The 14,450-nt window shown below is 42.8% G+C and overlaps 1 protein-coding gene across 3 annotated transcripts in view; it reads left to right on the top strand.

The window, feature by feature from the left end:
• PLD1 (phospholipase D1) overlaps window positions 1–14,450 on the top strand; it is a 197,311-nt gene that overhangs the window by 130,752 nt on the left and 52,109 nt on the right. For all 3 annotated transcript variants that reach the window (XM_056565190.1, XM_056565189.1, XM_056565191.1), the window contains 4 exons: window positions 576–795; window positions 10,352–10,480; window positions 10,817–10,935; window positions 12,838–12,951. In XM_056565190.1, the coding sequence (XP_056421165.1) occupies window positions 576–795; window positions 10,352–10,480; window positions 10,817–10,935; window positions 12,838–12,951 (582 nt within the window). The remainder of the gene's footprint in view (window positions 1–575; window positions 796–10,351; window positions 10,481–10,816; window positions 10,936–12,837; window positions 12,952–14,450) is intronic.

Genomic DNA, 14,450 nt, shown 5'->3' with positions numbered 1-14,450 from the left:
ATTGTGACAACATTGAAAAACCCCTTCATGTTTTTTTCAACTGTGGACCATGAAGCAACATTATAATATTGTTGCAGTGTAGTCACCCGGGGTGGTATTCAAATTTAGAACAAATTGAAGAGGATAAGACATTGTAGTGACTTATGTAACAGGATGGGCAGTGGGAAACCCCAATTGGTCCCCTTTAAAAGCAGAGGGAGCAGGGGACTACTTCTGCCTGAGTCTGTGATTTGGCTGTGTTTTCTTAACAATCGGTTAGTGGGAACTGAGAAGAACTGTTTGATTCCCTTTGCTGAAGTCACCTTTGTACACCCATCCTGTCCTATTGTATTTGGTAATTCTGTCTTCGCTAATGATCTCTTGTAACATTTTAATGTTCTTTCGTGGGTTGCACACTGACTTTTACATATAAGCTCCCTACTAAAAGCTAATTTCCATACTTTTTCCCCAGCACTGCCTGGTCTGTAAGATTCCCTGTACCAGCCAACAGTGTTAACCACAAGATAAAGTACCCCAGCTACATCAGTCTGAATGGTCTTGTCTGTATCATTATTAATACATTTCTTCAACGTTAGGCCTTGTCCGGGTCTGTGCAGGCGTTGAATGGTGAAGACATGTCCACGAAGAAACCTAGCTTCCAAGTTCAGGAGAAAAAAGGTGAAGAAGTGGTGGACAACTCAAAGATACGAGGCATGGGCAAATCTCGAAAATTTGCTAAGTTCAGCCTGTATAAACAGCTCCACAAACACAACCTCCAACATGCAGACAGCGTCAGCAGCATAGACAGCCAGTCACGTATGTACTTTTTCTTTACTTTGATCTTAGTTATATCCTTATATATGTTGTTTAACCCTTTAAGGACCAGGCCATTTTACACCTTAGGACCAGAGCGTTTTTTGCACATCTGACCATTGTCACTTTAAACATTAATAACTCTGGAATGCTTTTAGTTATCAATCTGATTCCGAGATTGTTTTTTCGTGACATATTCTACTTTAACATAGTGGTAAAATGTTGTGGTAACTTGCATCCTTTCTTGGTGAAAAATCCCAAAATTTGATGAAAAATTTGAAAATTTTGCATTTTTCTAACTTTGAAGCTCTCTGCTTGTAAGGAAAATGGATATTCAAAATATTTTTTTATTTTATTCACATTTCCAATATGTCTACTTTATGTTTGCATCATAAAATTGACGTGTTTTTACTTTTGGAAGACACCAGAGGGCTTCAAAGTTCAGCAGCACTTTTCCAATTTTTCACAAAATTTTGAACCTCGCTTTTTTTCAGAGACCAGTTCAGGCTTGAAGTGGATTTGAAGGGTCTTCCCATTAGAAATACCCCACAAATGACCCCATTATAAAAACTACACCCCCCAAAGTATTCAAAATGACAATCAGTAAGTGTTTTAACCCTTTAGGTGTTTCACAGGAATAGCAGCAAAGTGAAGGAGAAAATTCACAATCTTTATTTTTTACACTCGCATGTTCTTGTAAACCCAATTTTTGAATTTTTACAAGGGGTAAAAGGAGAAAATGTATACTTATATTTGTAGCCCAATTTCTCTTGAGTAAGCACATACCTCATATGTCTATGTAAAGTGTTCGGCGGGTGCAGTAGAGGGCTCAGAAGCGAAGGAGCGACAAGGGGATTTTGGAGAGTACGTTTTTCAGAAATGATTTTTGGGGGGCATGTTGCATTTAGGAAGCCCCTATGGTGCCAGAACAGCAAAAATAACCCACATGGCATACCATTTTGGAAACTAGACCCCTTGGGGAACGTAACAAGGAATAAAGTGAGCCTTAATACCCCACAGGTGTTTCACGACTTTTGCATATGTAAAAAAAAATAAAAATAAATGTCACTAAAATGTGTTTCCCCCCAAATTTCGCATTTTTGCAAGGGTTAATAGCAGAAAATACCCCCCAAAATTTGTAACCCCATCTCTTCTGAGTATGGAGGCACCCCATAAGTTGGCATGAAGTGCATTACGGGCGAACTACAATGCTCCGAAGAGAAGGAGTGATATTTGACTTTTTGAGAGCAAATTTTGCTCGGGGGGCATGTCGCATTTAGGAAGCCCCTATGGTGCCAGAACAGCAAAAAAAAAACACATGGCATACCATTTTGGAAACTAGACCCCTTGAGGAACGTAACAAGGAATAAAGTGAGCCTTAATACCCCACACGGGTTTCACGACTTTTGCATATGTAAAAAAATATATATATTTTTTTCACTAAAATGTGTGTATCCCCCAAAATTTCACATTTTTGCAAGGGTTAATAGCAGAAAATACCCCCAAAATTTGTAACCCCATCTCTTCTGAGTATGGAGGTACCCCATAAGTGGACCTGAAGTGCACTACGGGCGAACTACAATGCTCAGAAGAGGAGGAGCACCATTGAGCTTTTGGAAAGAGAATTTGTTTGGAATGGTAGTCAGGGGCCATGTGCATTTACAAAGCCCCCCGTGGTGCCAGAACAGTTGACCCCCCCCCACATGTGACCCCATTTTGGAAACTACACCCCTCACAGAATTTAATAAGTGGTGCAGTGAGCATTTACACCCCACTGGCGTTTGACAGATCTTTGGGACAGTGGGCTGTGCAAATGGAAAATTACATTTTTCATTTTCACGGATCACTGTTCCAAAAATCTGTCAGACACCTGTGGGGCGTAAATGCTCACTGCGCCCCTTATTACATTACATGAGGGGTGTAGTTTCCAAAATGGGGTCACCTATGGGGGGGGTCAATTGTTCTGGTACCATGGGGGCTTTGTAAACACAAGTGGCCTTCAATTCCGGACAAATTTTCTCTTCAAAATCCCAATGGCCTCTCTTCTGAGCATTGTAGTGCACCCATAGAGCACTTTACATCCACATATGGGGTATGTTCTTACTCAGAAGAAATTGGGTTACAAATTTTGGGGGGCTTTTTTTTAATTTTCCCTTGTGAAAATGAAAAATTTAGGGTGACACCAGCATTTTAGTGAAAAACATTTTTTTTTTTCATTTTCCCATCCAACTTTAATGAAAATTTGTCAAACACCTGTGGGGTGTTCAGGCTCACTATACCCCTTGTTACGTTCCGTGAGGGGTGTCGTTTCCAAAATGGGGTCACATGTCTGTATTTATTGTTTTGCACTTATGTCAGAACCGCTGTAAAATCAGCCACCCCTGTGCAAATCACCAATTTAGGCCTCAAATGTACATGGTGCGCTCTCACTCCTGAGCCTTGTTGTGCGTCCGCAGAGCATTTTACGCCCACATATGGGGTATCTCCGTACTCAGGAGAAATTGCGTTACAAATTTTGGGGGTCTTTTTTTCCTTTTACCTCCCGTGAAAATAAAAAGTAAAGGACAACACCAGCATGTTAATGTAAAAAAAATTTTTTTTTTACACTAACAGGCTGGTGTAGACCCCAACTTTTCTTTTTCATAAGGGGTAAAAGGAAAAAAAGCCCCTAAAATTAGTAACGCAATTTCTCCCGAGTGCGGAGATACCCCATATGTGGCACTAAACTGTTTCCTTGAAATACGACAGGGCTCTGAAGTGAGAGAGCGCCATGCGCATTTGAGGACTAAATTAGGGATTGCACAGGGGTGGACATAGGGGTATTCTACGCCAGTGATTCCCAAACAGGGTGCCTCCAGCTGTTGCTAAACTCCCAGCATGCCTGGACAGTCAGTGGCTGTCCGGAAATGCTGGGAGTTGTTGTTTTGCAACAGCTGGAGGCTCAGTTTTGGAAACACTGCCGTACAATACGTTTTTTTTTATTTATTAGGGGGACAGTGTAAGGGGGTGTATATGTTGTGTTTTACTCTTTATTAGGTGTTAGTGTAGTGTAGTGTTTTTAGGGTACATTCACACTGGCGGGTTTACAGTGAATTTACCGCTAGGAGTTTGCGCTGCGGTGAAAAATTTGCCACAGCCCAAACTTGAAGCAGAAAACTTACTGTAAACCCACCAGTGTGAATGTACCCTGTACGTTCACATGGGGGGGCAAACCTCCAGCTGTTTCAAAACTACAACTCCCAGCATGTACTGACAGACCGTGCATGCTGGGAGTTGTACTTTTGAAACAGCTGGAGGCACACTGGTTGGAAAACCTTCAGTTAGGTTCTGTTACCTAACTCAGTATTTTCCAACCAGTGTGCCTCCAGCTGTTGCAAAACTTCAACTCCCAGCATGTACTTATCGCCGAAAGGCATGCTGGGAGATGTAGTTATGCAACAGCTGGAGGGATCGCAACTACAACTTCCAGCATGCCCAGAGAGCTGTTTAGGCTTGCTGGGAGTTGCAGTTTTGCAACATCTGTAGAGCTATAGTTTAGAGACCACTGCATAGTGGTCTCCAAACTGTGGACCTCCAGATGTTGCAAAACTACAACTCCCAGCATGCCCAGACAGCAAACTGCTGTCTGGGCATGCTGGGAGTTGTAGTTTTGCAAGATCTGGAGGTGCACAGTATAGAGATCACTTTGCAGTGGTCTCAAACTGTAGACCTCCAGCTGTTGCAAAACTGCAACTCCCAGCAAGCCTAAACAGCTCTCTGGGCATGCTGGGAGTTGTAGTTTTGCAACATCTGGAGGGTTACAGTTTAGAGACCACTATAGTGGTCTCAGACTGTAGCCCTCCAGATGTTGCTAAGTAACTCACCGGCTTCCGTTGGATCCAGGAAGCTGCGTCGCCGTCCTTTTCTTCCGCCGTTCGTCGCCTGCTGCCGCCGCTGATCGTCGCCGCTGCCGTCGCCGATGGGTAAGTGGATCTTCGGCGCCGGTCCCCGTCGTTTCCCCGTTCTGCCCCGCCTATTGTGGGAGGGCAGGACGGGGAAACCGAAAGTAAACCCCTCCGCCCCCGATCTGCTATTGGTGGTCGCGTCTAGACCACCAATAGCAGAGATAGGAGGGGTGGCAACCCTGCCACCTCACTCCTATCGCTACAGGGGGATCGTGGGTGTCTAGGACACCCGCGATCCCCCTTCTATTCCGGGTCACCATAGACCCGTATGACCCGGAATCGGCGCAAATCGCAAGTGTGAATTCACTTGCGATTTGCGCCGATCGCCGACATGGGGGGGTCTAATGACCCCCCTGGGCATTTGCGCGGGGTGCCTGCTGATAGATATCAGCAGTCACCCCGGCACGATCCCCGCCCGGCGCGCGGCGGGGACCGAAATTCCCACGGGTGTACAGGTACGCCCTTGGTCCTTAAGTACCAGGGAGCAAAGGCGTACCTGTACGCCCTTGGTCCTTAAGGGGTTAAAGGAGTCCTTTTGAAGGAAAGTGTAATGTGTGAAAATTGTAATTTAAAGGTAATATGTCAGCTGTATTTGCTGCAAGTCGCTACTTTGCATTGCCTTGCATATGGATAAATAAACATTTGTGATTCAGCATATCCAGTGAGTGCCGGGATTTCTTCTACCTACTATTTGTACCTCTGGTCCACGTGCACCACCACCTATACGATTGACGATTCTCTACTACCTGTATTTGCTGCTAAGACCGTTGGATAGCTGTTAGGCAGGGTTCACACCACAGAATAAACATTCTTCCGGGGGATTGGCTAAGAAATGCATCACCATCTAGGACAGTGTTTCCCAACCAGGGTGCCTCCAAATGTTGCAAAACTAAAACACCCAGCATGCCCGGACAGCCAAAAGCTCTGGTCTATGAGGATGGCAATGTAGTCTGCACGGTCCTAGCACCACCCTCTGAATCTCCTGCTTGAGATTCTATGGCATGAACTTTGCCTTAGGGTGCGTTCCCACTTGGCGGATACACAGTGTATTTCACGCTGCACAAAATTTATGGCAGTAGCGGGAAATACACTGCGTATTCCTTGCTCACTATACACACAGGGCTTTCCGGCGGCAGCCCTATGTGTGCAGTGAGTTTTGGAGGCGGAGCTGCGCGTCCGTCACGTCGTCACACGGACCCGCCTCCAAAACTCACTACACACATAGGGTTGCCGCCCTGTGTATATAGTGAGCAAGGAATATGCAGTGTATTTCCCGCTGCTGCCGTAAATTTTGCGCAGCGTGAAATATGCTGCGTATACGCCAGATGGGAACGCACTCTTAGGGTATAAAAACAAGCTGTACCTTTCTTTGAGATGATGGTGGTTGGGTTGTCAGGCTTGTAAAATTGCATTTTAATTCCTCAAGATGCAGAGCAGTAAAGTACCACAGCCTAGCACATCTTTCTCTCACAAGCCCTCATTTCCCAGCCACTTCTTGATTGATGTACAGGTCTCTATATGTCAGGGAGGTGAACAAAAGGAAGGAGGCATGTAAGACTTGAACTTGGCTGAGAAATAAAAAGGCATTTAAAAAAAAAAGAGATTTAACAGTCACCATTAGTTTCAAAAGGGTTTAGTTAGCCTTTATACCCCGACAGCTATCCAGTGGTGTCTACAGATCCTAGCAGCAAATACAGTTGGTAAATTCCCTTTTAATATCTTCTATGGTGATATAATTTCATTAGATAAAGACAGAACCCGTCCAAATGTTCAATTAGGACCCTCTTCTTTAATCCATAAGAGAACAGATCTATAAGATTGCCCTCCCACTCTAGTGATTTCAAGCCATCAAGGTTTTACATGTACAGTTGTCAGACAGGAGCCAGACCTGCAACCATTTGGGGGGTCGTCATGGTGCCCTCCTGAAACGGATTGTCTCTGATAACCCCTTTTAAGTGAAATTACTGGCTTAAACCTTACACTGCTTTATTGAGAGAAAACAATGCCCACGATGGTTGTAACATTTTTAGCATGCAGTAAAATTTCTTTTTAAGTCCCCTTTTAGATATAATTTTATTAATTCCATAACCATTCTGTCCATGTTCTTTTCTATAGATCTATTAGGCCAAATGTTTATCTTAAGTGTGGTGTAAACATCACTTAACTTGCTCAAAATGATTAATCAGAAAACTAGGACATCTATGGGACTTGTTTGGATCATAAAAAGCCAGTCCTCATGTATTCCCAACTCACTTAAAAACATGTGTACCTGTTTACCCTTTGTATATAAGATTCTCTGTGTTTATGTAAAAAAAATAAAAATCACCAAACATTAGACATAGCTTTAGATATATATATATATATATATATATATATATATATATATATATATATATATATATATATTTATATATATATTTTTTTTTTAATGATTAAAAAACTAGAGATCTTTAGACTAGTATTTGGGGTAGAGAGTGCCAGCTTTTCTTCATGCAGTCACATGCAGAGATTCCACTTTTCCATCCACATACTACTGCCTCTTTATTCAAGCTCAATGTGGCAGACTCCTGACGATGGGCTTGCCAGTTGCATCTACAGTGTGGTTTGGTGCCTATGCCAATGTGGTAAATCCATTCATTCTACAAGGGCCCTTTTGTTTGTGGTTCATAAAAAAAACATTTCCCTTTCTACAGGCACTACTGAAGCTCACAGTAGTCAACAGAAATTATTCCATGGTTTTAAACCTCATCGGAGGTTGTTTCATCCCATGAGTGGTTCTTTGCGAAAGTCCACTCAGTTTGGTGAGTGAGTGAAATCTCGTATCGTACCGATGTATGGGTACATGGTGCTAATGTCTCCACTAACTGAACAGCTTCTACTAATTTATGGGTTCTGAGTTTTGACTTTCTGCTACATATACCGCTCCTTCATTTATCCGGCTGGCTTCATCCGCCGGGCATGTGGTGGCTTTTTTTATTTTTATTTTATTTTTTTAAGGCAGAACTGAGCATATATTAAGTGGCTATAAATTATATTATCAAAAATAAAAATATATAATCTCTCTAGATGGTTTAAAAATATATTCTGAAAAATATTACAATGTACAAATCCCATTACTTCCACATAGTGGCTAGATAATACAGGGAGAGCGTTACTGTAGAATGACGTGGCATTAGTGTGTAAGACTAAATAAATGAATAAACAGAAATAAATAACATATAACACAATTGCACTGAGTGGGAGCTGTTTATTGCAGCTACACTAGATTTATAATATGTAACCAATTCCCTTTGAGAAACTGGGTTGTGTCACATTTCATTGCTTTAATATACAGTTACTGTGTAAGGATTGTTATGCAAAAGCAAAGGGTATTTTGAGATTTACTGATATAGTAGTAACTTTTATCACAGGTCACATGAGTCAGCTTTAGCTTGCTTTGTACGTTCTGTACAGTAAAAGTCTGGTTGAAACACATAAATGTGAATAGGAAAGAGACAATATAAAAAACTTAGATAAGCCTGGCCAGAAATTGTGCAATATACTTTCTTGACAGCCATCTAGCATAGTTTTGCTTTGCAGTGTTTGCCATAGTATAACTATCATATATTATAATATAGTGCATAGTCTATGTGGTGATGGTGCTGGCTTGTTAAAAATAAAAGCACAGATATCATGTCAGTGCTTTTCATGTGCTGGCTTTACTGTTCTGGTGTTGACATAAGATTTTCATGCTATTACTGAGTAATACTCTTCTTTAGGGGAAAAGGTACATGTAACAGTAACCTGTTTGTAGCCATTAGGTGTATACAGTGGTCCCTCAACATACGATGGTAATCTGTACCAAATGGACAATCGTTTGCTGAAACCATCGCATGTTGAGGGATCCGTGCAATGTAAAGTATAGGACAGTGGTCTACAACCTGCGGACCTCCAGATGTTGCAAAACTACAACACCCAGCATGCCCGGACAGCCAACGGCTGTCCGGGCATGCTGGGAGTTGTAGTTTTGCAACATCTGGAGGTCTGCAGGTTGAAGACCGCTGGTATTGGAGGTTATACTCACGTGTCCCTTCCGCTCCGGACCGTCATCGCTCATCACCGCTGCCCTGGATGTCGCCTTCCATCGCTGTCACCGTGTCCCTGGGGTGTCCCCGATGCTCCGGCAAGGCCTCTGCTTCCCCGGCATCCTTGCTCTCCGTCACCGCCATCACGTCGCTACGCACGCCGCTCCTATTGGATGACGGGACGGCGTGCGCAGCGACGTGATGACGTCGATGGAGAGTGCCGACAATGCAGGGGACCCCGAAGAGGACGCGCCGGAGCCCCGAGGACCGGTAAGTGATCGTCAGCGGACCACACGGGGCATCGTAAACGTCTATCCGGTGGCAGCTGAAGCCGTCTGCGCTGCCGGATAGCCGTTTATGCGATGGCCCCGACATACAAAAGCATTGTATGTTGATGCTGCCTTCAACATGTGATGGCCTCTGAGAGGCCATCGCATGCTGAAATTATCATATGTCAGGGCCATCGTAGGTCGAGGGGTCACTGTACCTATATTCATATGTCTACACAATTAAAGCCAGAGCTTCTAAAATTGTGTGACGCCCTCAAGATGTTGGGGGTGACAGACTTGACAGAAGTGATTATAAGCTGCACAGTCATTTCCCCAACTGAACCAGCCTTTGGTTTAGCAATAGTTGACTCTTTTTGTACTTATTTCCATGTTCTACTCGGTTCGGGAGACAAATGAGCATTAAAATAAATATATTAAATGAACTTTGCCAAGGACTTTGACTACTGGTGAGGCCCAGGTCTGAATGCTAAGACCCCTGTAGTAAACTATTTAAGTAGTTTTGCTGTAAGCAATGATAATGGGTTTATTTTCATATTTCCAAATTGCTCTTACTATCGAGTAATATTTTCTTCTGCAAATATGGCATGCAAGAGTTTTAGCAGCATAGAAGAAATGCATGTACCAGTCATATGATAAAATTTATATACAACCTAACTTAAAATGTATCAGCAACATGAAAATCAGTTACCTAAATAGCAAGATACAAGCTAAAGCGGAGAGAGCAAACAGGTTTTTCCAGTCTCTAGGACTGTGAGCACAGACAGCCCTTGATGGCCACCTATAAAACGATTTTAATGGAAGTTCAAACTAAAATCACAGTGATCAGAGTTATCATCGGTGGCATTGACTGCATCCTCCCTACTTTTGCCCATAGTCTGTTACTCCCAAAAATATGAGGCATACAGCAGTGGGTAGGATGGGCACAGGCCAGCAGAATCCAATGGAGGACAGATTCTAGAACTTTATAGGACAATATCTGCTTGGTGACAGCTGTTTCTTCTGGTCCTGGTGGTAACATATTATCCTGAGATAGCTGGAATGTTGTCTTTACCCTACCTAGGTTTATATGGGGCACCATGCAGGTCTCCAGTATCACATTGTACCCATCATCTTTGCAGGCAAGAAAACATGATGCTGGTAACATATAGATTTTTGTAATTCAAGTTAATGGTAGTGTTTATTTATGTTCTAAAGACAAGCAGCTAGACTTTTGTGTGGTTATGATTTTTTTTCCCCATTCTTTTGTTTGTACCCATTACAGACAGGGGATCCGTTCGCAGTTTACAGACTGGTGTGGGAGAACTTCTTGGCGAAACTCGATTCTGGCATGGAAAAGATTATTGCAATTTTGTCTTCAAAGACTGGGTGCAGCTGGATAAACCTTTTGACGGTAAGCTACTTAGCCCTAGAGATGGCCTTGCCTGATTCATTTTTGTTAACGAATATTAGAAGGTCACAATAAAATCCTTGTACTACATGAAATACATGGCTGGCTACAATCTACATCCAAAATTAGACGCCTGTATGTGTAGATGAAGTAACCAGGTGAATGACACTTGCAGTTGCGCTAAAATACATGATCTGCTTAGTTTTATGCTTTGTTTATATATCCTACTACAACAGGGTTTCCCAACCAGTGTGCCCCCAGCTGTTGCAAAACTACAACTCCCAGCATGCCTGGACAGCCACTGTACTACAATGTATGTTAACTTTCATTTCTGTTTAGACTTCATTGACAGATACCAGACACCGAGAATGCCCTGGCATGACATTTCTTCTGTAGTACATGGGAAAGCTGCACGTGATGTGGCCAGGCATTTTATTCAGCGCTGGAACTTTACAAAGGTCTGTGAATTACTTGCGTGCAACTGCACAGGTTACTTTTAATATTTCAAGTTCTCATATAGAGCCAACATATTGTGTAGCACTGTACAGAGATTGTCATCATTTACATTCCCTGGTGAAGCTCACAATCTAAAGTTACTATTTTAGCTATATCCAAAAACCCAGTAGGCGCCACCTATAATAAACAGTAATGCACATAATGTATACAAGCAAACATAAAAAACAAATCCACAACAATAAACATAAAAAATTCCAAATCAGGCCACTGTTTTTTCTAGATGCCAAAAAACTAGCACAAAGGGGAGATTTATCATCCCAGAAAACTGCAAATAATTGCTTAAATTTGCGCAAGGTCCAAATGCAAGCAAAAGTATGCATTTATTTGCCATTTTTCACTGCACTCTCCAAAATGGGCATGGCTTTAAATGCTGGCAGTGATTACAACCTCCGATATGCAGAGGTTAATATAGAGGCTTACATCTCTATGTAAATCCAGCAAGCCTGTGCGCTGGCAAGGGAATGATTTAAGCTGGTGTGTAAGATGCCCATCTTAATAATAACCCCCCCCCCCCTTAAAAAAAGAATATTTAGACCTGCTCCCGTCATGACAACCACATGGTCAGGCATGTGAATAATATAAACCAAATCATGTGCAATACGCTAAAAAATATTTAAAGCTATAAGTAAAACAAGCTACGGACAGCACCTGGTCCGACCTGTCTACAGGTGATGACCCCCATCCACCCACTAGGAGAATCCCATACGCAAAGTAACACTTCATTATGTAATATAAAACAATGATAGTCTGTAATATGTGTGAGATTAGGAGATCCAGCAATTAAATGTCTACTAGTTTTTAGTCGGGATTAGGGTGGGTTCACACCACGATTTTGCTATACGGTTTCGGCATACGGTTTCATTAAAAAAAAAAATTATACAACTGCACTATGGGAGATCCGTTCGGCTATCTTCGGCACTCCCATAGCGATATTTGTACGGGGCGTGGCAGCCCCCACTCCGGGCGCTGGTCATGACACATCGCTCAAGGGGAGAGCCGGGGCTCAGTACAGGAGAGCGCTTGGACCCCCCACGATCTAAAACTTATCCTCTATTCTGCAGATAGGGTGTACGTTTTTACCCATGAAAAATCTCCTTTTAAAGTTAACATGACAAATATCTTTATGCCTGTAAGGCTGGGTTCACACCACGTTTTCCGCAAAAAAACGTATACGACCGTATCCGAAACCGTATGCATAGAGAATGCATTGTAAACCGTATTCCAAATGTTTTGTACTGTTGCATCCGTTTTGCCTCGGATACGGTTTTGCCGATTTTTCAACCGTAGGCAAAAACGCTGTCGATCACGTTTTTGCCTCCGGTTGGAAAACCGTGTGCGAACCGTATGCGGTTCTTTTAAAATTGTTGTCTATGAGAACCGTACACAGAATTTCAGAATACAGTTGCACACGGTTTTTCTAATCCGTTTTTGGAGTTGACACATGCGCAGATTGGAATTTCAATAGAACAAAAGTAACTTTATTAAATTGCTGGAAAACTAATTCCAACAAAATAGCAAAACCGTTGGCAAAAACTGATGCAAACGGATAGAAGCGTACTGGGAAAAACCGTATAAGTTTTAATTTGGAGTCATACGGTTGTATAAGGTTGCATACGGTTTTTGCCATACGTTTTTTAGCGGAAAACCGTATACGGTAACCGTATTTGAAAAACGTGGTGTGAACCCAGCCTAAGTCAGGATCACATATGTTCTTGAGTAAAAAAAAGGTAACAAAGATTACTTGCGTGTCATTATGTCTGTATACCCTATTGGCAGTTTTACTTTTAGCTTAAACCTATTATTCCATGAATAGTGTAATGATTTTATTTAATCCTCTGTTTTAGATAATGAAGCCCAAGTACCGTTCTCTATCCTATCCTTTCCTTCTGCCTAAATCACACAAAACAGCCAATGAGTTGCCATATCAGGTTCCAGGGTCAATTCATGCTGATTCACAGGTAGGTGTAAGAAACAGATCTTTCTGAAGCTGTCACAGTAGAATTTAAGCTATAAAGATGCCAAGATATGCAAAGCAGAAAACATTCCTGCCCTCTCCTGTTCTTAGTAATATGCAACCTACTGATGTTGTAGTAATGTTATATTTTAGTGTGAACAAGTGATCCCATTGTCATGTCCACTAATGGGACAAAATATTTAAAATAAAATGTCAAAACAAAGAACGTTTCCTATTATAAAATGCCTTAAAGGGGTACTCTTCCCCTAGACATTCCGTCGGCTCTCCTACAGAAATATATGGAGGAGGCATGGTGGACCCCCTGCAGTCTAAAACTTATCCTCCTGATAGGGGATACATTTTTTTTTTATGAGACTTTTCCCTTAAAGGGGTAGTCCGCCCCTAGACATCTTATCCCCTATCCAAAGGATGGGGCTTAAGATGTCTGATCGCGGGGGTCCCACTGCTGGGGACCCCTGGGATCTCTGCTGCGGCACCCCTCTGTCATTACGGCACAGAGCAAACTCGCCCTGTGCGTAATGACGGGCCATACAGGGGACTGAGCATCGTGATGCCAAGGCTCCGCCCCTCGTGACGTCGCTGCCCCCCCCTCAATACATGTCTATGGGAGGGGGCGTGGCAGCCGCCACGCCCCCTCCCATAGACTTGCATTAAAGGGGCGTGCCGTGAAGTCACGAGGTGCGGAGCTGTGACGTCAAGATGCTCCGGCCCCTGTATCGCCTGTAATTACGCACAGGGCGAGTTTGCTCTGTGCCGTAATGACAGAGGGGTGCTGCAGCAGAGATGCCAGGGGTCCCCAGCGGCGGGACCCCCGCGATCAGACATCTTATCCCCTATACTTTGGATAGGGAATAAGATGTCTAGGGGCGGTGTACCCCTTTAAGGGAAAAGCCTCATAATAAAAAAAAAAAAATGTATCCCCTATCAGGAGGATAAGTTTTAGATTGCTGGGGGTCCACCATGCCCCCTCCATATATTTCTGCAGGAGAGCTGAAGGAATGGCTCTTCCATAGAGATATATGGAGGGGGCAGGGGTCGCTCCCTGGGACAGCTGGGGCAATGTACAAGAGATCGTGGGGGGGGGGGCCACAGCAGTCCTGCGGATAATGTTTTTTTAGTATGACATATCTCCTTTAATACATGTCTGTATCAACTCGTAAATTTATAAAACTAACATGTTCTGTTTCTACAGGCTTTATAAAACTCAAAAAAAAACAAAAAACATGCTAGAACTGCCGTTTTGTTGTCACCTTTTTTCCAAGAAATGGAATAAAAAAAATAACCAAATTGTAATTTTAACCCAAGATGGTGCCAATTAAAACAGCTGACTCCTGGCAAAGAACAAGTCTTTGTACCACTAGGTTTATGAAAAATTCAAAAAGCTATGGCCGAATTTGATCAAAACCTGTGCATAGAAAAAGTAGACCAGTTACATTAAGGGATGTGCTCAATGTAAAATTACCTCTAAATTAACCTACCGTA

This window comes from Hyla sarda, chromosome 3, assembly GCF_029499605.1.
Source record: "Hyla sarda isolate aHylSar1 chromosome 3, aHylSar1.hap1, whole genome shotgun sequence".
Lineage (NCBI taxonomy): Eukaryota > Metazoa > Chordata > Amphibia > Anura > Hylidae > Hyla > Hyla sarda.
The sequence above is the reverse complement of the archived record's forward strand: the minus strand, read 5'-3'. Positions and strand labels throughout refer to the sequence as shown.